Below are 20,317 nucleotides of genomic sequence, written 5' to 3'. Positions count from 1 at the left end.
GGTCTCCCATGGGCACCACGAGGCCTTAGCCCAGTGCAGCTACCGAGGTTGTGCTGCCCCAGAGGACACACAGGGGTCTGCCCTGCACAGCCATGGGTGTCTGTGCCCAGCCCTGGGCACGCAGCTGGTTGTGGGTGCTGCAGGACAAGGGCCTCCATGGGTGGCAGCTGGATTGGGGCCCCAGGCTGGACTCTTTGACACCAGAGTCCTGGCATCCCTGTGCTAGCAGGCACCATCTGTGTTGGCAGCCTCCGCTGTGGGCAGAGGTTGGCATCGTGGTCCAACTGTGGGCACTGTACACTGCTCTGGTCTTTTCCAGTGCCAACCCACAGCCTATAGGGTGTCCTCATCCTGGCATTGGCTTTCACATCCCATATCCCCAAACATACATCCCCAACCCCAGCAATGCCACAGCCTGCAAGTTCCCCATGGGATGGATGGGCACAGCCTTGTGCCTGCTGCTGCTAGGAAGAGACAGGAACCAGGTGGGCAATAGCTCTGGTTTTAATAAATACATCTTGACCTCCATCCACTGGCACCATAAATTATGTGAGAAACCCGGCTGAGACAGGGTGGGTGCAGCAAACAGGGGCCAGAAGGACTTTACACTATGTACAACACGGGCACGATGCCCGCCGGCCAGGGGCACTTGGAGTGCCAGGGCAGCGGGTGCCCCAACCTCCACGAGCCTGGCCACTGCCCCCTGCACAAGGGCAGGGCAGTCCTGGCATTGCAGTCGTGCTGAGATGGGGTGGCCAGGCTGGGGGCCAGGCCCTGTGCACCCCACTGTGCTCCTCTGTGCCCCCCACCCTGCACGGGCAGGGGCAGTGAGCAGTGGGACCCCCAGTGCCACCCAGCGTCACCGCGTGCGTGCCCCGCTCTGGGCAGCAGTCACTGCTCAGTGGCTCCGTGACTCCACCTTGGCATCCTGGACCTTCTCCCGTGCGTCTGAGGGGGCATCAAGGGCTGGGGGAGAAAGGTGTGGCTCAGAGATGGGCACAGGGGGTGCCAGCAGGGCACTTGGGGTGGTTGTGCCGGCACCAAGGAGACTGGGAGGTGCAGGGAGTGCCACCGAGCGTTTGGGCAGTGGTGCCTGTGTGTGAGCGCTGCACTCACCACGACACTTGGCACAGCAGGGGTTGTCCCTCGTGGCAGGGCTGGCGCAGGCGGATGGGGGGCACTCCTGGCGCTGGCAGTGCGTCTCTCCCGACTGGGGAGCAGAAAGAGGGGCTGAGCACCAGGGTGGGGGGACAGCAGCTCCTCAGGGTGCACTGCGTGTCTGAGCTGCTCTCCCACCATTCCCAAAGCCCTGGGGACTGGCACAGTCCCTTTCCCTGGAGCTGCCCTAGGCTGGCACACTCACCACACACCAGCACAGGATACATTTCATTTCCCCAAAGGGGGGCACAGACGGGTGCCAGCTCTCGTTGTTGAGGTACCAGCGGCGCCCGAAGCGGCACGACCGCGGCGCGTCTGCCTGCATGGAGTCAGCCAGCTCCGGGACACTCCTCTCTGGGGCTGCACGAGAGGCCACTGGGACAATGCCCGCCTGTGGCACTGCCAGTGGGGCACATGGGAGCTATGCAGGGAGAGTGGAGGGCAGGAGAGGGGTGCAGGTACCTGGGCACTGCTTGCAGCAGTCAGAGGGGCTGGCGCGCACGGGGTTGGCACAGGTGAGCCGTGGGCACTGCACTTTCTCGCAGTGCACTTCACCTGTAGTGCCCTGCAGGGAGGGCACAGGGCAGTCAGCTCCCCATGCCCTGGGCTGAGCCTCAGCTACAGTGCCTGGGAACTGAGAGCCCCTATAGGTGCCAGACCAGGCTGGGGGGCATGTCTGGAGCCCACACTCACCTTGCAGGTACAAATGGCACATTTGATGAGGCCAAACGGGGGCACAACAGGGTGCCAGCGGGTGCCAGAGCCTCGCCATGTCTTGTCACCGTCGAAGTAGCAGCCTGGAAGAGGAAGAAGAAGAAGAAGAGGAAGCCACAGCCCTTATGACTCAGCCTTTGCAGAGCTGCCCCCTCAGCCCATGCCCACAAGGACTCACCCTCGCTGCTGTCCCGTGCCCGCTCCAGCTTCAGCTCTTCCTGCTCTGTCTTCTTCTCTACAAGGGAGAGGAAGGCCATGAGTGGGTGCAAATGGCAAAGCCTCCAAAAGGGACCCCCACCTTCTTTTCACAAGGAGCCCCCCAGCCCACCCCCAGGTACCTTCACAGATGGGGCAGCACAGCTCTTCGGGGTGCACCTGGTGGGTACAGTTGAGGGGCTGGCACAAGATGGGGTCGCAGATCACTGTGCGCTTCTGGGGACAGCAGAGATGGGGCTCATTAGAGAGGGGCATTACTGATGGGTGCTGCCCCTTCAGCACGACCCCCAGCTCGTACCTGGCAGCTGCAGATAGAGCACTTCTTGTCATAGTCAGGTGCCCAGCGGGTGCCATGTGCCCGGTGCTGACCCTCAAAGAAGCAGGAGTTGGGGTCCTTCTTCAGCTGCTCCAGGTCCCTGGTCTTGGTGCTCTCCGAGAGCTCAGCCTGCCCCAGGGACTCCCCTGGGGCCAGGCGGGTCCCTCCTGCATGGCACTGGTTGGGAATGTGCACCTGGAGAGGGAATGAGCAGGATGTCACTTCCCATGCTGGTGCCTGGCTGCCTTCCATGGTCAGGCTGGTGAAGGAACCATCCATGACCACTAAACACATCAGGACCTGGTAACAGAGTGATCCTGTGCCCTTCCACCCTGCTCCAGGCAGTGGCACCCCTGCCACGGGCAGCAGTGGGGGTGGGCAGGGTGCCCTGTCCCGATGAGGACCTACCCGTCCCCGCATCTCCCCATTGGGGTGAGCTTTGGTGCTGACTTGCAGGAAAGCAGTGCCCTGGGCCAGGTGCTGCAGCAGGTCGGCATCCAGGTCCTTCACCACGCCCTGAGCCTGCCGTGGCGAGAGGGGCATCAGGGTGGGGATAAGGTCTGGCCCAGCCCCTGCTGTGTGGTGCCCTGAGCGGGTGCCCAGCTCACCTCAGTGCTGTAGAAGCCCTTGAGCAGGCGCTTGTGCTGGTGGGGGCGGGTGCCCATCTCCCCCAGCTCGGCCACGCCGTGGATGTGGGCGCTGACGGTGCCGTCGCTCGGCCGTCCCAGCCCCGCCACCGAGATCTCGTAGTGCAGGTGGCAGTGCTCATCCAGCGAGAGCCAGGCGTGCCCCCCCGCGCCGCTGGGCACGGGGGGGGACACCAGCTGCCCCGCCAGCGCCACGGGCATCTCTGTGCACAGACAGGGACCGTGGCAGGGCGTGGTGGTGTGTGGGAGGGCTGCCCCACTGCCCCCGTTACCACCCACGTGTACCAGGTACCTGTGTAGCGGGCGAGCAGTCCACTGTAGGGCAGGGAGATGATCTGGCCCCGCAGCTCACCCTCTGCCCAGTCTTTGGTGGCCACGTTGAGGAAGAGCTCATTTTGTAGAAGCATGTGGGCATCGCGGGCGCTGGGGCTCTGCCAGGCACCCCAGGCCTGCCACCAGTGGGAGACCATGCAGGTTGGGACAGGGACTCGCCCAAAGTCCCCACGCCATCCCTCCCAGCATCAGCCAGTGCTCACCAGCCCATCCTTGTAGCTGGGTGTCATGTCAAACAGGATGTTCCTCTTGCTTTTCCGTCGGGGTTTGGTCTCCAGTGTGATGCCCACCACCTCACTGGCAGTGCCCACAACCTGCACCTGTGGGTGCAGTGCCAAAGGGCAGTGTCAGGGTGGCAGATACACCTGAGACCCTCGAGAGGGAAATGGGTGCCCACCACTCACCTGGTACTCCAGGGTGCCATTCTCATGCAGCACCAGCTTGGCTGAGCCCACAGCCCCAGTCTTGGTCGGCAGCAAAGCGTCCGCTCCACATAGCACACTCTGGATGGCTTCAGCCCGGGGAGAGAGGCACAAGGGTGGGTGAGACTGGCACGGGGGTGAGCACAGCAATCCCCCTGCCCCCTGGCATGCCTGCCCTTGCTCACTGTCACAGCTGCGGCGGGTGGTGATGGTGCCAGCCAGCTGCCGTGCGTGCCGCCCCTCCGTCTCGGCCACGATGCGCAGCTGCCCCTGCACCAGCCACTGCAGCTCTTGGGCAGACAGGTCATTCAGCACCTCTGCAAAGTCGGGGTCCTGGCAGGGGGATGGAGTGCCATGGATCAGCCCTGGTGCTCTGGCACCGTGGCTGCCAGGGCCTGGGGGGATGAAAACGCTTTACCTCCACAGTGATGTTGGCGTGGACCTCGCGTAGCGTCTGGCCCTGGTGCAGGATGCGGACCCTCAGCGGGACCCACGGGGATTCTGGACATGGCAGAGGGGAATGGACCCACTGGACCAGGGGCCTGCAACCACTTCAAACCCACACCTCTGTGCCTACCACCTCCAAACCCCTGGCACTTTCTTGCCAGTTCTCTGCTCCTGTGTGCCCGGGCCCTCATCATTCCCTCCAGCATGCCCCAAATCCTTGCAAACCCACATTGCAAACCTATCCTTCTTGCACACCTCATATGCTCTGCAGCCTCCCCAGCCCCCCACCATAGGTGCGCACCATCCCCTCTCCACCAGGCGCACCCCAAATCACACAACACACCTCACCCTCTACCCCACCCCACAAACAGCCCCCACACTCACCCTGAGCCCCACACCCAGCCCAGCCACCCATCCTGACCCCACAAATGCCAACCCATGCCTCCTGAGCTGCAGACATGCCATGCACTCCTTCAGGTCTACGCAGCCCCCCCTGTGGGCAGTGCCTCCCTTCCCTGCCTGCCCTCACCTCTTGCTCCAGGCTCCAGCAGTCCCCGGGCCATGAGGATGAAGTGCAGGTTGTTCTCTGTGTCACTCAGTGTCAGCATGGCCATGCCCCCAGCGCCCAAGTGCAAGGGGTTCGACGAGGTCAGGATGGCACCGAATGTCTCTGTGCAGGGACAGGGGCATGAGGGACATTCTGGTGGCACCACTGGGTGTGCATGCAGTGGCTGGACTCACCTGCAAAGAGTGCCCGGTGCTTGAGGATGTGCCCATGGACCTCTCCGGAGGGCTGTGCCCGGGTGATGAGGGACACGCGGAGCTGTTCCCGCCGCAGCAGCTGGACGTTGGCTTTGGACACTGTCCTCCACATTCCACAGAGCTGTGGGTGATGGATGGAATGGCTGGGCGGTGGCTGGGGGGCACCACAAGCCCAGCAGGGGTCTGAAGGGGCACCGTGCCCCCTGCCCTCGAGCCCCTCTCACCATGCCATCCTCGGGGGCAGCGCTCCTCTGCACGGGGTGTTCAAACAGCACGTTACCCTCGGGGTCACTGAAACGCACCCGGCTCGGCCGCCCCAGCCTGCGAGCAGCCGGAGGTGAGCAAGGGCCACGTGCCTGCCCTTCCCCTCCCCTCCCTCAGCACCAGGCACAGGGCTGTGTCAGGGAGGGCACACGGGGGTTTGGGGGGGCAGGAGAAGGAAGATGTTCTCCTGGGGTGCCCAGTGCTAGGCTCTGCCCGCCCATTCCAGGACTAGCCCAACACTGCTGTCCTGCCAAATGCCAGCTTGGCACGGGTTCTCTGGGCTCCCCTCTCCTGGAGTGGGGTCTAACCAGCACAAAGCAGGATGAGGGTCTCTGCCGGGAAAGGCACCGTGGCAGGACCCGCTGGGAGCTGAGCGTTCAGGCTGTAAATAAGGAGCATTTTCGGCTCCGCTTGGCTCCCCCTGTCAGAGCTGGAAATTAGTCACCACTTTACTATGCAAAGGGGCCTGGAAGCGAGGAAGAGCAGAAGAAACTGGAGCGGGAAGGAGGGAGGGAGAGGAGAGGCTGTGCTGCTGGCGGGCATCCGGGGAGGGCATGGGGAACCCTGGCAGCAGTGCCAAGGCACTGCCCCCGGCAGAGCCTGCAGGGTGGCACAGCAGTTCTGCCAGCTGCACCCACGGGAGCCCTGGAACTGTTCCTGTTTGTTTCCAGTCCAGATCTGGAGGCAAATGGGTGAGGCAGGGCCGACACTGTGGGTGTGCCGAAATTCTGGCTGCTGACCTAGGCTGGAGCCCAGCATGCTGCCCCCCCTTCTCCAAATCTCTCACTGTGTCCGTGCAAGGCTGTGGCACCACGGGGGAATATCAGAAAGGAAACTGAGGCACAAGCACGGTTGCATTCCCCCTTTTGCAGAGAGCTGCCTGCTGTGCCGGGCTGGGCAGGGCACGGGGCAGGACTCACCGCTCGTAGCTGATGGAGAAGAGCAGGGAGGAGCGCAGCAGCGTGAAGCGAGCCTTGGCCACGGCGCTGGATGTGGGGTGCCACGGCTCTGGGCCGCTCGTCAGCAGGGCCACAAACTCTGGGGAGGAGATGCTGCTGCTGAGGGGGAGCGTGGGGTTGCCCCACGCTGCTGCTGTCTGGGTGGGTGGGGGGCTCACCTGTGCGGGCATCATCCCGGGCCAGGCCCTCCGAGCTCAGGTAGGAGCGGTCATTGTAGGGCTTGTCCAGGTCATCCTCCTTCTCCTGGAAGTACTCCAAGGTGTCAAACCGGAGTGCAGGGCTCTTCTCTGGTGGAGGAGAAGGAGACCATCACACGAGGCTGCTTGTGCCCAAGAGCTTGGGGTGGGGGACAATAATAGATCGCCCCTTTTGAGGCAGACCAAGATGTGTCCTGTGAATCACTGTGGGGCTCTTAGCTGGGGCGTGGTGTGCACAGGCACAGGGACAGGCAGGGCATTTAGCCCTGTGTGCCTCCCCCACACTCCTTTCAGGCTGTTCCCATCAGGGCTTTCCCCTGCCCATCCTATCATGGGCACTGCTGACTTTCATAACAAAGTGACCAGCCCTTTTCAGGGGGGTGGGCATTGCCCCCTTTCCCAGGCCAGTGCGGATCCTGGGGGTCTGGTGGGGGCTCCCTGCAGAGAAGCACCCGCTCTCCTCACCTTTGGGGCAGGTGTGACAGCAGTGTCCTGGCAGCAGCGTGGCCCGGGGACAGGCAGGCACAGGGCAGTCCTGCTTCATGTTCTTGCAGTTCACTTTCCCCACGGGCTTCCCCCGGTGGTTCCTCTGCTGTGGGGGGCCAAGAAGTCTCCAGAGGAGCCGTGCCAAGGTGTGCCAGGCCATTTCTAGGTGTGCCAAGTCGTGCCCTCCCAGCACAGCATGGCTTCCCCCATCTTTTTCCGTCTGGAGCCTGGACACCTTGCAGGGTCCCCAGATGCCTGTACGGCAGCCAAACCAGGGCCCCCTCCCCGCAGCCCCCAGCCTCCTGACCAGCTGTGCGTGGCCCCACCAGCCCCGGCCTCGGGGAGCTGCTCGCAGGGAGGGAGGGAGGGAGGGAGGGAGGGGGCCGGAGGCCATCCCCGAGGAGGGGGAGGAAGAATGAAGCCTGATCCTTTAAACCCCCCTTCTCTCGCCCCTGCCGCGGGGGAGGACATCCAGGTGTCCGGCTGGCTGCAGGGATCCCGCTTCCCTGCTCCATGGGAATGAGAGGAGTGTATTGAACAGAGGGGTCGGACTCCCTCCTCGCCAGCCCCCTCCCCAGCCAGCCGGGGTCCCGGGGGGTCTCCCAGGGAACGGGGTGTGCGGGGGCACTCACCGGCTCGCAGTGACAGATAACGCAGCGCATCACCCCGAAGGGCTCCCCCAGGTCCGGGTGCCACGTCTCCTCCAGAGCATAGAAGTGCCCCCCGAAGGCGCAGCCTGCGGACACCCCACCGCCCCCCACCGCCGTCCCCGGTCACCTCCGGGCCGCGGGCACCCCCCTGCCGCAGCCCCGGGCCGGCCGGCACCGCCCCGCCGCCCGCCGCGCCGCCGGTGCCGGTCCCAGCGCCGGTCCCGGCCAGCCGGGGGGCCCGGGGCGGAACGCGGGGTGCCAGAGGAGGGGGTGCGGGCACGCCGTGCACGGACGGGGCTGCGGGCGGCAGGGAGGGGGTGCCCGACGCGGGATGCGTGACGGGGGGCGCGGCAGCGGCTCGTACGGGACCGGGGGTGCGCGGAGCGGGGGAAGGAAGGGCGGAGGGCGGGGGGCTCCTACCTGCCGCCCCGCCGGGGGGCAGCGGCTCCGCGTCGGGCCGGATGGGCAGGGCGAGCTTGGGGCGGGCGGCGCGGCCGGGCAGCGGCCGGAGCGGGAGCAGGGCGAGCAGCAGCAGCGCAGCGGCGCGCATGGTGCCGGCCGGCCGGGGCGGGCGGACCGGGACCGGAGGCGGCGGCGGGGAGGGGGGGCCGCGCGCTGCCGGGCGCTGCCGCCGCCTCTGCCCGGCTGCCGGCTCCGGCTCCGCTTTATAGGCGGCGGCATGGGCAAGCGGGAGCTGCGAGCCCTGTGCAAACAAAGGCCCCGCTAATGAGGCGCAGGCAGCGGCCGGCCGGGGGGGGATGCGCCCCCCGCCGCGCTCCGACCCCCCCCACATATCCCCGGGCCCCGGCGCCGCCGCCCCCGCCCGGCACGGGACGTCCTGTCCCGTCCTGCGGCACCGGGACACGCCGCTGCCCCGCCAGGCAGGGGTACCCCGCACTCGGGATATCCTGGGGACCCCCCTCCCATTCATTGCGCCCCCTCTCCCTCGGCATGCGGGTCCCCAGAGTGCAGAGCATCCTTCCTCACATGCCAGCCCCAGGGCATGGGGAATCCTGAGGGAGGAGGCTGGAACTGGATGATGTTTACGGTCCTTTGCAACCCAGAGCAGTCTATGGTACGATTGTATGATATAACCCTCCCTCAGAGCATCCACCCTTCCACAGAGCCTGGAGTGTTCCTGAGCACATCCCAGGTACGCCCCCACTCACATTCCCCTCTCCAAGGGTATGAGCCCCACAGGAGTCTCCTCATCCCGATAACCCCCCTTGGGAATAAAGCATTTGCAGGGCACCCAGTCAATGCCAGTCTCCTCAGTCTGTGCAATCTTCCCAGCATGGGGCATCTCCTGGGCACAGAGCATCCTGGAGCCCCCACACCCACACAGTCCACCTTCAGTCATGAGCTCTTCCAGGGCTCATTGCCCCCCCGTCCTCAGGTATGAAACATCCTGGGGACTGCTCCATGCACTCAGTCCCCTGCCAGGCCCCTTGGCACCCCAGGACAGGGCACTGCAAGGCTCTGTCCATCCGCTGCTCCCCTGCAGCCAGCCCTTCCTCCACCCACTCAGCACCCCTGAGCATGGGCTCCCAAAACAGCCTCTCCCAATACACACTGCTCTCTGCAAAGGCACAACCAACACCCTCCTGCTTGTGCCTGCTACATTCCTAAATTTCTCCAGCTGCTGCCCATCCTGGGCAGAGCAAGGCTCCAGAATGGGACCCTGGGCTCCTGCCCACCAGTGACAGGGGCTGCAGGGGAACAGGAGCCTGGGTTCCCTTGTCCAGGGAGGGAAGGGGCATCTGGAGGGGCGATGCAGCAGCCCCATTCTTCACCCACACCTGGGCTGGTCAGGGTGGCAGAGGTTGGCAGTGAGTACACACCACGGAAAAGTTTGGGCAAAGCATCATCCATCTGGGGAAACTGAGGCATGAATTTAGGGGTGGGGGAGCCTATGAAGAGTGGGGGCGCTTCGTGTCACCCACGTCCCTGCTGCCAGCCCTGCCGAGAGTGGCAGGGAGAGGCTGAGGGTGGCGGGTGCGTGGCAGGCGGGCGCCCGGCAGGGGGAAGGCGGGTGGGGAGGGAGGAGGGGGAAGCGCGGGGCTGCCAAAATCAACTCCGGGCGGTGCAAACACCCGGCCAGCTGCGCGGTGTAGCTAGGGAAACACGGCACAGCTGGAGCACAACAGGCCCCTGCCTCCCCAGAAAGCTCCTCCTGGGCCTCCCCGCAGCCCAGCGAGCAGCTGGGGGGGCTGCAGCCCACCGCCCCGCACCCCAGAGCCAGAATGGGGTTGTCCATCCCCAGCTTGTCCATGGCTATCCCATTCCCTGCCCTGGTCTGGCACGGTCTCCATGCAGTGGGACACCTCTCCCGGGGAGGGCAGAGGGACAGAGGGGGCTCGGCCCTGCCGGGACCTGGCCCGTGGCAGGAGCTGCAGACGGCAGCGAGGAGTGGCTGGGCTGACCCCAGCAGGACAGCCCGCTGGCATCACCAGCTGGGACACTGCCAGCACCTCGGGCATCCCCCGGGCATGGCTGTGCTGGCACCCTGCTGCGCCAAGGAGCAGCGACCATGGCTGGCAGCCTGGCACCCCTTGGCCCTGTGCCCTCCCCGCGGTCCCCAGCGGCGTCACTGACCTGTCCCCTCTCCTCTCTCCCGAGGTCCTCGCTGGCTGGGGGTCCAGCGACGCGGAGGGCAGGGGAGGGTTGGGGTCTGTGTGGCTGTGCCAGCGTCGCTGCGCGGTGCCCGCTGCGGCACAGCAGCGGCTCCGGGCACGGCGGGACGGCAGCGGGGCCGAGCGGGGAGGAGGCGGGCGATGGCTCCCAGCTGTCCCGCCGATGCCAGGAATCCGCTGCTGGCTCTGTGCACCCAGAGCTCGTCACAGTCTCCTGGCTCGTCTGCGGGACACGGCGAAGAGTTGAGGGAAGCTCCCTCCCCTTTCCCGGGGAAAGGAAAGAGACACGGGGAACCCGCCTGGCTGCAGCCCCGAGGCACCGGGGAATCCGAGGCACCGGGTGGCAGCGTGAGGGAGAGGGGCTGCAGGCACTGCCAGGCTGGGAGCAGGGTGCTATGCTGGCATGGGGCCTGTCGGGTCAGGAGGGTGCTGGGCATCCCTGCCCAGGGAGGGGACATGGCCGCTGCAGTGGGGGCACATGGGCAGGGAGGAAATGGATGCTCCAGCTGTGCCTGGGCTTCCCTCGCCCACAGCCTGGGCTGCCCCTGGGAATGCCAAGGGGTGCCCTCATCATTAGGCAGAGGAGGCTTGGCAGAGACTTGGGGGTCCCTGTACTCTTGGAGAGGGGATGGTGCCCGCCAAGGGCAGCGCTGGCAAAGGGTCCTGGTCCCAGCAGCTGCTTCCCAGTGCCCGCACATGTGTGTGAGGAGCCACGCCCTGCACAAAGGCACCTCTGAGCCTCCAGAGCTGGGCCTGGCACTGGCACATCCCCAACGGGGCTGCCAGCTGTGAGCAGCTGGAGCTGCACCACCACGGAGACAGCCGGCCATGGGCAGCCTCAGGCCGGGCACCTTCACTCCTCCACCACCCCTTCCTAGGGCGGGCACTGGCTTGTCCCCAGTGGGGCGGTGATGGTGCCATGGGTGTCTCCTGTCCCAGCAAAGTACAGGTGGGGTGCCCCAAGGGTGCCCTAGAGAACAGCCTGCAGTTCTGCAGGGCTTGGTGGGCGCGTGCCCTGCTCAGTGGTGAGGGTCCCGTGGAGTGTTCCAGAGGATCGTGGTGGCAGGGCTGGGCCATGCCTGGCGTGGGGGTGTCTCAGCAGGCCCTCACCCTGCTCTGCCCTCAGCAGCTCCCATTGTCTGCCCTCATTAGCTGCTGCCTGCTCGCGGCTTTGAACATGAGCCCGGCTCGGGGCGACAGGAAGGAGCCTCTGCTCCCCAGGGATGGGGTCTGGTGAAACTGCATGCCACGGGCCCCCCTTCTCACAGCCTCCCACTGCCTTCTGGGCATCCCAGCACTGCCTCCAGGCCTGAGCCTGAGGACAGCAAGGCACGTGGGGCACCCCCTCTCTCCAAGAAGAGCCCCCCTCGAGCGCCCCGCCCCGTTGTGGGATGCAGAGCCTCAGCCTCCCCAAAGCTTTGTGCGAGCGTGGCTTGTGCCGTGTCTAATCCCCCCGGCCTCATACACACGCGGTGGGGCGGGGGGGCTGTCGTAATGGGTGGAAATATCTCATAATTCACGTTGGACACAGGGATTACAGCCGTTCCGGCAATATTTGCACAACTGGTAGGCGACTTGCAGGGCTGGGCCATCCCAGATGAAGGCCGGGGGGCTCTGGGGATGGAGGGAGTTTTGGGGGTGATAGGTATGGAAGGGGGATGCAATTTGAGGGCAATGGAGTGGGGAAGTTGGCTGTTTTCTGTCTGTGAACACATGGAATTTATTACAGTGGGTGCATTGCTGACATGGTGGGGATGGCTGGGGCTCTTGCCTTCATCTCACCTTGCTGTGGTGGCCAGGGCTCGGGGAGCAGAATGGAAACCCCAAAACAATCTCATCAGCCTCACCAATGTTCCTGAACAAGATACCTGCTCCGAGTGTCTGGTCAACTCCACAGAGCTCCCTGCTCATAGGAGCACCCAAAGGTGCTGGTGTCCCCCTGACCCCAAATGTCCCCTCCTCAAAGACTTTGCAGGGTGACCCCAGCAGAGGAAGACGGGGGGCATGTGGGGCATGTGGGGGCCTTGTTTGGCATGGGATTAGCAAACTCCCAGAAGCGATGGTGGTCTCCCCCCTCCCCACCGGACATGCAGGCAAATATTTGTGCCCAGACTTCGCAGGACAGCGAGAAGGAATTTCATTCTTGCGCCCACCTGCGGCTCGGCTGCCTGGCATTAACCCCTTCTCCTCTCCATGGGATGGAGGCAGAGGGATGAGGTGCCCTCCCAGCAGGCTCCGTGTGCCCCATTGGAATGGGGAGCTTGGCTGGGAAGCAGGAGGGTAGAGGAGGCACAGGGGAATCGCCCCCGATGCCAGCAGAGCCACTGGCATCAGGCGCCCTTGTCCAAGGCAGGGAGGGTTTGCCCATGGATATCCCCTGGGCAGCACCGAGGGCTCTGTGCTGGGGTGCTGGGCAGCGTGTGGCTTGATGAAAATTGGGAAAGGTAAAACCCTGCCATCCTTCACTCCCAAGCTGCCGCACCCCGACCAAGGTGCCCCTTGCAGCTCCACCCGGCAGCGTGGGTGTTCTCCGGGGACGGCTGTCTGGGAGCAGCGCAAGGGCCGGGCTGCGCGGGGAGCAGGATTTGCCCACGGATGTTTATTGGCAATTTGCATATGTAGAAAAAGTGCCCGGAGGGTCCGGGAGGGACCCTGCTCCCGGGGGCTGCCCGTGCTCGGGGAGGGGCGGCCCGGGTCCCGGTCCCCCGCTGCCTGGCACCCGCAGAGCCCCGCTGTGCTCCTTTCCCTGGCCCCGGAGCCAGCTGCGGCCTGAGCAAACGGGGCTGTTTGCTCACGCCGGGATTAGCCGCTCTCTTTGTTCCTTTGACTTTCTCTTTCCTTTATGCCAGACCCTTTTATGGGGGCTTCAAAGGGGGCTAGGACCCCCCTCCCTGTCCCTGGAAGGCCAGGTTTGCTTCCCGTGCTAGCACTGACATCCTGGGGGTGCCCACCGAGCACATCTGGGTGGCCTGCGGGGACAGCAGCTGTGCCACCGAACCACAGTCTCCCCCCCACCGGGGCGTATTCCTCCTCTCCCCCCCTTTCCCTGACTCCAGGCACCTCCTGCTGTCTTCAGCACCTTGGCAAAGTGGGTGCGAACGGCTGTCCCTGCAGCGGGATTCCCAGCACTTTGCACCCTGTAAGGAGAGGTGGGAATCTTGGCACCGGGATCCGGCCAGCTGTGCAGCCCCGCGGCCCCCGCCGGGCTTCCTGTCCCCTGCCCGAGCCCGGGCTGCCTGGCCGGAGCCCCCGTGTCCCTCTGCTGTCCCTCTGCGGTCCCTCTGGGGTCCCTCTGGGGTCCCTGTGCCTCACTTACTGGCCCCATACTCTCCCTCTGCAGCACGCCACATCTGTGGGATCGCGCTGGGGCCAGAAGTGAGAGCTCTCCCCCACATCCTCCTCTGCCCCCCTGGCATGGGCAGCAAAAGCTGGCATTGCCCTTTCCAGCAGAGGAATACCAGGCTGCCCACGGGCACAGGCTCATGCTGCCTGCCAGCTTCTGGCATTGTTATAAAGAAATATTTTGGAGTAAAGGGACTATTGTGGGCACCTTAGGCTGACCGTGGGGGTCCATTAGACCTCCAGTTTCCAGTTGCTCTCCAGTTTCCCCTGGTGGGTTTGTTTGCCTAATCAAGAAGGAATGCAGGGCACGGCAGCTCTCCAGCCTGGCATCGCCAGTGACTGTGCACCCAGGGAATGCACATGGTGTGGGCATGGCAGGGACTGGCATGGGGACGGCCGCGGGCCCGAGGCCAGCGCTGGCAGAGGGGCTGAGGGCGCTGACAGGAGTGATTGCGGCCGGGATTGCAGCTTGTCACGTCCGCAGGAGGGCCACGGCCGTGTGGGGGAAGCCTGGAGGAGTTTGACCCCTGTGCTCGCGGGTCCCTTTGCTGCCAGATGTGCCCAGGCGAGCCGGCGCTGCCAGTCTCGACCCTGCCGGACCCCCCAGCCAGGCACCCTGCAAGGTGGGCTCCTGGGCTGAGCGGGGCGCGGGGCAGGTGGAGCGGGGCACGGTGTTTACTTTAACTGCTGTCACCCGGCCAGGCGCTGCCGGGAACTGCTGTCCCTGTGGACACGGCTGGGAACGTGCGAGAGAGAGCCGGGGTGTGAGAAGGAAACGCAGGCGCTGCAGGGAGACAGGAGCAGAGGATGTGTGCTGGGAGGGGGGTGCTCCCCAAAGGGAAGCCGTGGGAGGCTCCCAGGGCGGAGGGTTATCTGAGCACAGGCCTGACGCGTGCCAGGGAAGCACACGTGTGTACACGCAGGTTTGAGGGTGCACGTGGTGGTGTGTACCCGTGAGCAGCATGGGGACACACACGTACACATGGGCACGGGGATGTGCAGCCCCTGCCAGAGTGCCCAGCGAGAGCTGACTTTGCCAGGGAATGTCACAGCCATGCCAGGGCATGGTGCTGAACAGGCCCCTGTGCTTCTCCTACCCAGGCAGGGGGCATCTCTGGGTGCCTCACGCTGCCCAGTCCCAACAAATACCCCTGTGAAACAGCCCTGGGGCCATGCACTGGCCATAACCCCTGTGATCCATAGCCCTCTCCACTCCGGAGGGATCCCATGAACCACAGTGATCCCGGGGGTCTCCCTGAGTCACCTCTGGTTGATGCAGGGGTCAGAGCATGCCTCTGTGTGAGGGTCAACAGGGTAAAGGTTAGCATGGATGAAGTCCACCTCTGGGAGAGGGTCACCAGGATTTTGGTCCACCTCTGGAGTGGCTTTCATACCTGGCTGACACAGCTAGGAGCAGGACTTCATTAGCACTGATGCTCCCGGGGCTGTCCAGTGCAGGATCACTGACAGCATCCCTTCTGCAGGTGCCAGGGCCACCCTCCAGCCCTGGAGAGGCCCAGCTGAGGCGCTGAGGCGCTGGCCGCTGAGCGCTCAGGCCCGGGGCCAGGTGAGCAGCCACGGAGGGCGCCCAGGGACGCCCTTCCCGTGCCCCGAGCCAAGGGAGGAAGCGGCCGGAGGCAGGAAGCCTTCCCCCGGGCCCGGGGCCCCCGCTGCGATTTTGCTGGAAGGTCAGGGCGACACAACAGGAAATCGTGCTGCCTCGGCGGGGCGGCCAGGCCGGAGGCGCGGAGCCGCGCCGCGCTGTCCCGGGGCCGCCGCCGGCTCCGGCCTCCGTCCCGGCCGGGCGGCCCGCGGGGAACCCGCGCCACCGCCGTCCTCCATGGAAGGGGGACGGGAGCCAGGGAGCAGCCGCCGGCCCCAGGGTGGAAGATGCAGGGCCGAAGCCCCCAGCCGAGCATGGAGCTGAACAGTGAGTGTGTGGCTAAAGGGGGGACCGGGTGCGCTGGAAGGGCCTGTGGGTACTGTGGCCCCACAGCCAGAGCGTGCCCTGCACGATGAGTCCCAAAGCTGGGCACCAAACCCCAAGGGTGGCTCTGGGCTAGTTGGACCTGGCCAGTGCCAGCCTGTGAGGGCAACCAAGCATCTCTCCATGCCCATCGCAGGTAAACAGGCTGCACTGAGGATTGTTGGTGTAGTGCCAGGGCAGGCAGCGAGGGAGGCAGGGGCTGCAGAGAGGGCATGGAGAAGCTGGCAGGGTGGGCAGTTGCTGGGCACAGTGGTGTGCAGTGGCACTGGGGAAGGCAGAGCCAGCAGGGGAGCGCTCAGCCAGGGCAGCAGCCAGGAGCAGATGTTCCCTGTGGGACACTGCAGGCTGGGATTCCCCGAAGCGCACATGACGCCTGGAGCCGCTCTTGGCAGGGATCCGGAGGGCTGGCCCTGGTCTGCACAGGGAGTACAGCCCTGCTTCCCTGCCTGGAGCACGGCCGAAAAACCTGGCAGACGTGGCTGTGCGGCCCCTTGGCACACAGCACCGGCACGGAAAGCGCGGCTCTCCCCCTTGAGCACCGGCACCCCTCGCTGGCTGACCGGAGAGCAGCACCGGGCCCTCCTCAGCCTCTCACACCGCCCCCTCCGCGGGGCCGTCAGGACCACCAAAGGGCCAGGGAGAGGACTGCAGGTGCCTCTGGGCTGGCACTATGCACAAGGCAACCCTATCTCCTCCAGGACTGCTCCTCCTCACATCCTTCCTCCTGCACGTGAAAGAGGACCGTGCCAGCCCAACACGGCTGGTCTGTGACAACAGGCTCATCCAGAAGTACATCGTGGAGGCCAAGGACATGGAAAAGAGAGTGGTGAGGATCAGAGTCCCCACAAAACCCAAGACCAGGGACATGCACAGTTCCTGGCACCTCACCTTGACATCTCTCCTCACTAGGGCCAGTGCCAGGCCCTGCCTGCACTCAGGTGCCCTGCAGTGCTGCCCTTGGTGGACTTCACTTTCCAGCAGTGGAAATCCAAATCGGTGAGAGGGGCTGGGAGGAGGGTGCTGGCACTGGTGTGCTAACAGGACTGGAGAAGGAACCTTGGGTTGGCAGAAGCACCAGAAATGCTGAACAAGATGCTTGTAGGCATATCTGGTGGCACTGGGAGGGTAGAGGACTCCATCCAGACCTAAGGTGAGCACAGAAAGCAACGAGGCCCTGAGGGGTCACTGTCTGCTCCCCCAGAACGAGACCAAGCGGCGGGAGATCCTGTGTGACCTGGCCCTGCTGCTGGGTGCTGCAGCAGGGGCCCAGGGCCAGGTGAGCGACGAGTGTGGGGCCAGGCAGCTGAGCCAGCTTTACCGACACGCCAACTCCTTCTTCCTGCTCCTGCAGACCTTCAGCTGGGAGGTGAGACCTCCCCACACGAGCCAGACCACCCCAGCACAGTGGCAGCTGGGCTGGGTTGGGTGCAGCAGTGTTTGTCACCCCTCTGTCCCACTCTCAGACAGGACACTGGGAGCCCAGCTGCTCCCCACACTCCACGGAGCAGACCCACATCCCCAGCATTTTCCTCACCTACCGGCAGCTGGTACAGGGCAAGCTGCGCTTCTTCTTCTACGACCTGGCCACGGGCTCGTGCAAGCAAGGACAGGGGGACAGCAGAGACCCTCCATGCGGGGCCCAATGAGGCTGTACACAGGGTTCAACCACAAAGCAATGCTGGAGCAATCCTGCGGGACACTAAGCTGTGCTCTGGGTGCCCAGGAAGATGCCCACAGGGCATCAGGGCAACAGGTTGGCACCTGTTCCTCAAGTCTTCACAACCGTGCAGTGTGTGGAAGCAAACAGTGACACTCATGTGCCAGCAGGCACAGGCCCTGCTCCCAGCTGGGCAGGCACCTCTACTGTGAATGCTTTTTGATTAAAGAGCTATTTTTCTAAAGAGTTGTGTGTGTCCTTGTGCCTGGGGCAGAAGCCAGCCCCTCTGGACATGATCCCAGTTCTGCCCAGTGCCCGCTCCCAGCCATGGCAGCTGCCAGTGCTGGAGGATCCCCCGGCACGGCCTGAGCTGCCACTCCTCTCTGAACCCACCTGCTGCAGGTTTGGACTCCCCATCCTTTGGGAAGTGGCAGGGTCCCCCCTCCCTTAGCCCCTGTGCAGGTGTATCCACTCCCTGCCAGCCTTGTCTCTCAGCAAGCAGAGCCAGCTGTACAAAACAACCCAGTTTAATCAAAACCAAGGCAGCCTGCCTCAGGATGGCTCCTGAGGGAAAGGTCCCTGAGGGAGGCGGGCAGCTGTCCCAGACTAGGTGCTCCTGGACACTGCCAGGGCTGTTGAGCACAGGTGAAGGTAAGGAGCAGCCAGCATGGTGTCCACTCAGATATCAGGCACCTCTCTCCTTGCAAACAGAGATGTGGATCCCAGCAGGAGTCAGAAGTCACTGGGATGAGGAGGGGAACTGCTCCTGCCTCCTCAGCTCTGAAGAGGCTGGGCAGCATGGATGCTGGAGCAGAATGTGGGCTCTCAGGGCTCCAGCTGGATGTCTGTGGGGCAGCCCATGAAGGTGTGCTAGAAGGCCAACTTCTTCATCAGCAGGTAAACACGAGAGTCCACCTCAAACCCGTGCAGGTTGTTCGCGTCTCCCTGCAGCCGCATGAGCAGCCCCCCGTAGGACACATAGGCAGAGCTGAGGTGGGAGGAGAGCAGTAGTGAGAGCAGGCAATCCCATGGGAGAAATCCCAGCCCAGATCCCAGAGGTGCCCACCCCACCCTGGTCACTGTGTCCCCCTCTCGAGGCACTCACAGGCGCGTGGCCGCCTCCGTGGAGGTCTCGTCGCCCTCGATCCGGTACACCTTGCCGTACATCACGTACTCAAACTGGTCTGCCCTGCAACAGCACAGCCTCAGGTCAGCAAGGAATCAAACCTGGCTGCTTCCCCAGCTCGGCGTCCTCTGGGAGAAGGTACCTCCCAGTTACAGAGGCAGCTGGACTGGAAAAGACCTCTCAGATCATCAAGTCCAACCTGCAACTGAACACCACCTTGTCAACTCAACCACAGCACCAGTGCTACATCCAGCCTTTCCTCAGACAATTCTAGGGATGGTGACTCCACCATCCTCCTGGGCAACCATTCCAATGTTTAATCACCCCCTCCATGAAGAAATTCCTCTTAGTGTCCAGCCTGAAAAATCTGGCCTCAGCTGTTTCTCCGTGTCCCTGTTTCCTGCCCGTCCCAGCCGTGCCCTGTACCTGGAGGGCCGGTCATCCGTGGGGTTGTACTCGCCATCATCCAGGGTGCCATCCTCGTACAGGGTGCTGGCGATGACCAGGCGGAATTTGTCACCTGTGAGGAGGCCAGAGCAGCAGTGAGAAGGGCAGAGCACAACCAGAGCAGCAGCACACACAGCCAGAACTCAGGGGGGCAAAGGGCCACCCGGGCAGGAGGTGCTGAATAAGCTCTGTCCCTGCTGCCACTCCCCCAGCAGGACTGTGGGGAATGTGTGAAAGGTCACACTGGATCCTGTGTGTCCTTGTTCCCCACATCACAGAGGAAACCAGAGCCAGAAGGACAGCACTGCTAGTGTTTTCAGGGGACACAAGAAGATATTCACTTATATCCCGCCACAGAGCTTGGCTGGACCCTTGGGCAGGTACATGAGCCTCCTGCAGCATCAGCTTCAGCCCTTCTGTGTTTTATAAAGGGTAATATTCTCTTTTTCACACATTCTGTGTATTTAGCTGCAGAAGTTAACTTCAGGAGTTCTCCCTTAAAGCCTGGTAACCACCAGCTGAAGCAGCTTCCCCAGACAGCAGCTGTGGGGAAGGGACACAGGTGACCCAAATGACAGAGAGGTGAAGCAGAAACCCAGCTCAGCCTCAGTACCCCGAGAGTGCTCTGAGCCTTCTGTCACCTGGGGACAACACGGGGGCACAATGAGCCTGAGGCAGCTTATTCCTTGATCACAGCAATTCCCTCCGCCGCCTCCTCTACCCTCGCCCACCCAAGCGACACGGGCTGTGCCGATGGCTCACCGAGATCCACGGGGTAGATCTGGATGTTCACGTCCAGGATGAGATCCATCTTGAAGGACTCGCTCTCGCAGTGCAGGCGCGACACTGGGGAGAGCAGAGAGTCAGGGACAAGGACACAGAAGATTCCCGAGGGCTGGGTGGGAACAGGGTCCATCTTCCCAGCCCAGGCTGGCTGGCACCGGAGCCGTGTTCGGTGGGCTGGGGATGGATGCCAGAGCCCGGCAGCCGACAGAGGCGTGCACAGGGCAGGGAGAGGAACACGGTGGGGCGAGGAATGCACGCCACAGGGCCCGCGGGGCTGGGCGCGGCACAGCAGCCGGGCCGGGGAAGCCCCGGGGAAGGGGGGCGCTCCCGGGGCGGCCAACACGCGGAGGGGCCAGCGCCGGCGGGAGGGGCGGACGGGGGAGCGGGAGAAGCGGGCCGGGGCCGCACTCACCGCGGTCGAACTTCTTTCCCTCGGGGTCGATGTCCTTCACGTCGAAGATGTCCTCGAAGAGAATCCCGGCCATGGCACCGGCTCCGCTCCCGCTCCCGGCGCCGCTCCGCCCGGCGCGCACTGATGACGCCGCCGCACCGCCGCGGCCGGGCGGAAGCGACTTCGCGGTGGGCGGGGCTCGTCCCCGCCAGGACCGGCGGGAGCGCGCGCCGTGCCCGTGCCCGTGCCCCTGCCCCGCGCGCGGCCGGCAGGGGGCGCTGTGAGGCCGCGGATGGAGCCGCGCGCCAAGGCCCCGCCCCCGGCACCGAGCGGGCACCGCAGCGCCCCCGCGCGGCCGGAGCCGGGACTCCCGGGAG

At 64.5% G+C, this 20,317-nt stretch overlaps 3 protein-coding genes across 5 annotated transcripts; 1 reads left to right on the top strand and 2 right to left on the bottom strand.

Annotated features, from left to right (window-relative positions):
- Positions 1-528: 528 nt before the first annotated feature.
- On the bottom strand, positions 529-8,121 carry CHRD (chordin). Of its 3 annotated transcripts, none has more exons than XM_058031180.1 (23): positions 7,992-8,121; positions 7,554-7,657; positions 6,901-7,027; positions 6,397-6,525; positions 6,200-6,317; positions 5,240-5,336; positions 4,995-5,169; positions 4,783-4,923; positions 4,225-4,307; positions 3,992-4,139; positions 3,789-3,895; positions 3,588-3,704; positions 3,344-3,500; positions 3,013-3,254; positions 2,813-2,926; positions 2,387-2,599; positions 2,211-2,304; positions 2,051-2,107; positions 1,852-1,955; positions 1,621-1,723; positions 1,364-1,518; positions 1,117-1,210; positions 529-966 (listed from the first exon to the last, which is right to left on the bottom strand). In XM_058031180.1, the coding sequence occupies exons 1-23, from the start codon at positions 8,119-8,121 to the stop codon at positions 899-901; spliced, it is 2,877 nt and encodes a 958-aa protein (XP_057887163.1). In that variant the 3' UTR covers positions 529-898. The 3 variants fall into 3 exon arrangements, with proteins under 3 accessions (XP_057887163.1, XP_057887164.1, XP_057887165.1); XM_058031181.1 differs by having other exon boundaries at positions 4,995-5,136; XM_058031182.1 differs by lacking the exon at positions 7,992-8,121 and having other exon boundaries at positions 6,901-7,024; positions 7,554-7,650.
- A 7,342-nt stretch (positions 8,122-15,463) lies between these two features.
- THPO (thrombopoietin) lies at positions 15,464-17,286 on the top strand. The gene is made up of 5 exons (XM_058031581.1): positions 15,464-15,476; positions 16,232-16,359; positions 16,443-16,529; positions 16,735-16,899; positions 16,997-17,286. Exons 1-5 carry the CDS (start codon positions 15,464-15,466, stop codon positions 17,177-17,179), a joined length of 576 nt encoding a protein of 191 aa, XP_057887564.1. The 3' UTR covers positions 17,180-17,286.
- A 415-nt stretch (positions 17,287-17,701) lies between these two features.
- On the bottom strand, positions 17,702-20,084 carry POLR2H (RNA polymerase II, I and III subunit H). The gene is made up of 5 exons (XM_058031204.1): positions 19,962-20,084; positions 19,526-19,609; positions 18,743-18,836; positions 18,296-18,379; positions 17,702-18,178 (listed from the first exon to the last, which is right to left on the bottom strand). Exons 1-5 carry the CDS (start codon positions 20,032-20,034, stop codon positions 18,061-18,063), a joined length of 453 nt encoding a protein of 150 aa, XP_057887187.1. The 5' UTR covers positions 20,035-20,084; the 3' UTR covers positions 17,702-18,060.
- Between the last annotated feature and the right edge of the window lie 233 nt (positions 20,085-20,317).

This window comes from Melospiza georgiana, chromosome 10 (assembly GCF_028018845.1).
Source record: "Melospiza georgiana isolate bMelGeo1 chromosome 10, bMelGeo1.pri, whole genome shotgun sequence".
In the NCBI taxonomy this organism is placed as follows: domain Eukaryota; kingdom Metazoa; phylum Chordata; class Aves; order Passeriformes; family Passerellidae; genus Melospiza; species Melospiza georgiana.
The sequence above is the reverse complement of the archived record's forward strand: the minus strand, read 5'-3'. Positions and strand labels throughout refer to the sequence as shown.

What these genes read in the sequence shown, in the direction of transcription:
- CHRD (XM_058031180.1), bottom strand. Translation starts at nt 8,121, where the DNA reads ATGCGCGCCGCTGCGCTGCTGCTGCTCGCCCTGCTCCCGCTCCGGCCG. An exon ending in CACCCGCCGCAGCTGTGACA is followed by an intron (nt 3,896 to 3,991) that starts GTGAGCAAGGGC and finishes CCCGGGCTGAAG; the next exon opens with CCATCCAGAGTGTGCTATGT. An exon ending in AGGGCTTCTACAGCACTGAG is followed by an intron (nt 2,927 to 3,012) that starts GTGAGCTGGGCA and finishes TCGCCACGGCAG; the next exon opens with GCTCAGGGCGTGGTGAAGGA.
- THPO (XM_058031581.1), top strand. An exon ending in AGGACATGGAAAAGAGAGTG is followed by an intron (nt 16,360 to 16,442) that starts GTGAGGATCAGA and finishes TCTCCTCACTAG; the next exon opens with GGCCAGTGCCAGGCCCTGCC. An exon ending in TGCAGACCTTCAGCTGGGAG is followed by an intron (nt 16,900 to 16,996) that starts GTGAGACCTCCC and finishes TCCCACTCTCAG; the next exon opens with ACAGGACACTGGGAGCCCAG.
- POLR2H (XM_058031204.1), bottom strand. Translation starts at nt 20,034, where the DNA reads ATGGCCGGGATTCTCTTCGAGGACATCTTCGACGTGAAGGACATCGAC. An exon ending in ACGGATGACCGGCCCTCCAG is followed by an intron (nt 18,380 to 18,742) that starts GTACAGGGCACG and finishes GTGCTGTTGCAG; the next exon opens with GGCAGACCAGTTTGAGTACG. An exon ending in ACGGAGGCGGCCACGCGCCT is followed by an intron (nt 18,179 to 18,295) that starts GTGAGTGCCTCG and finishes CTCCCACCTCAG; the next exon opens with CTCTGCCTATGTGTCCTACG.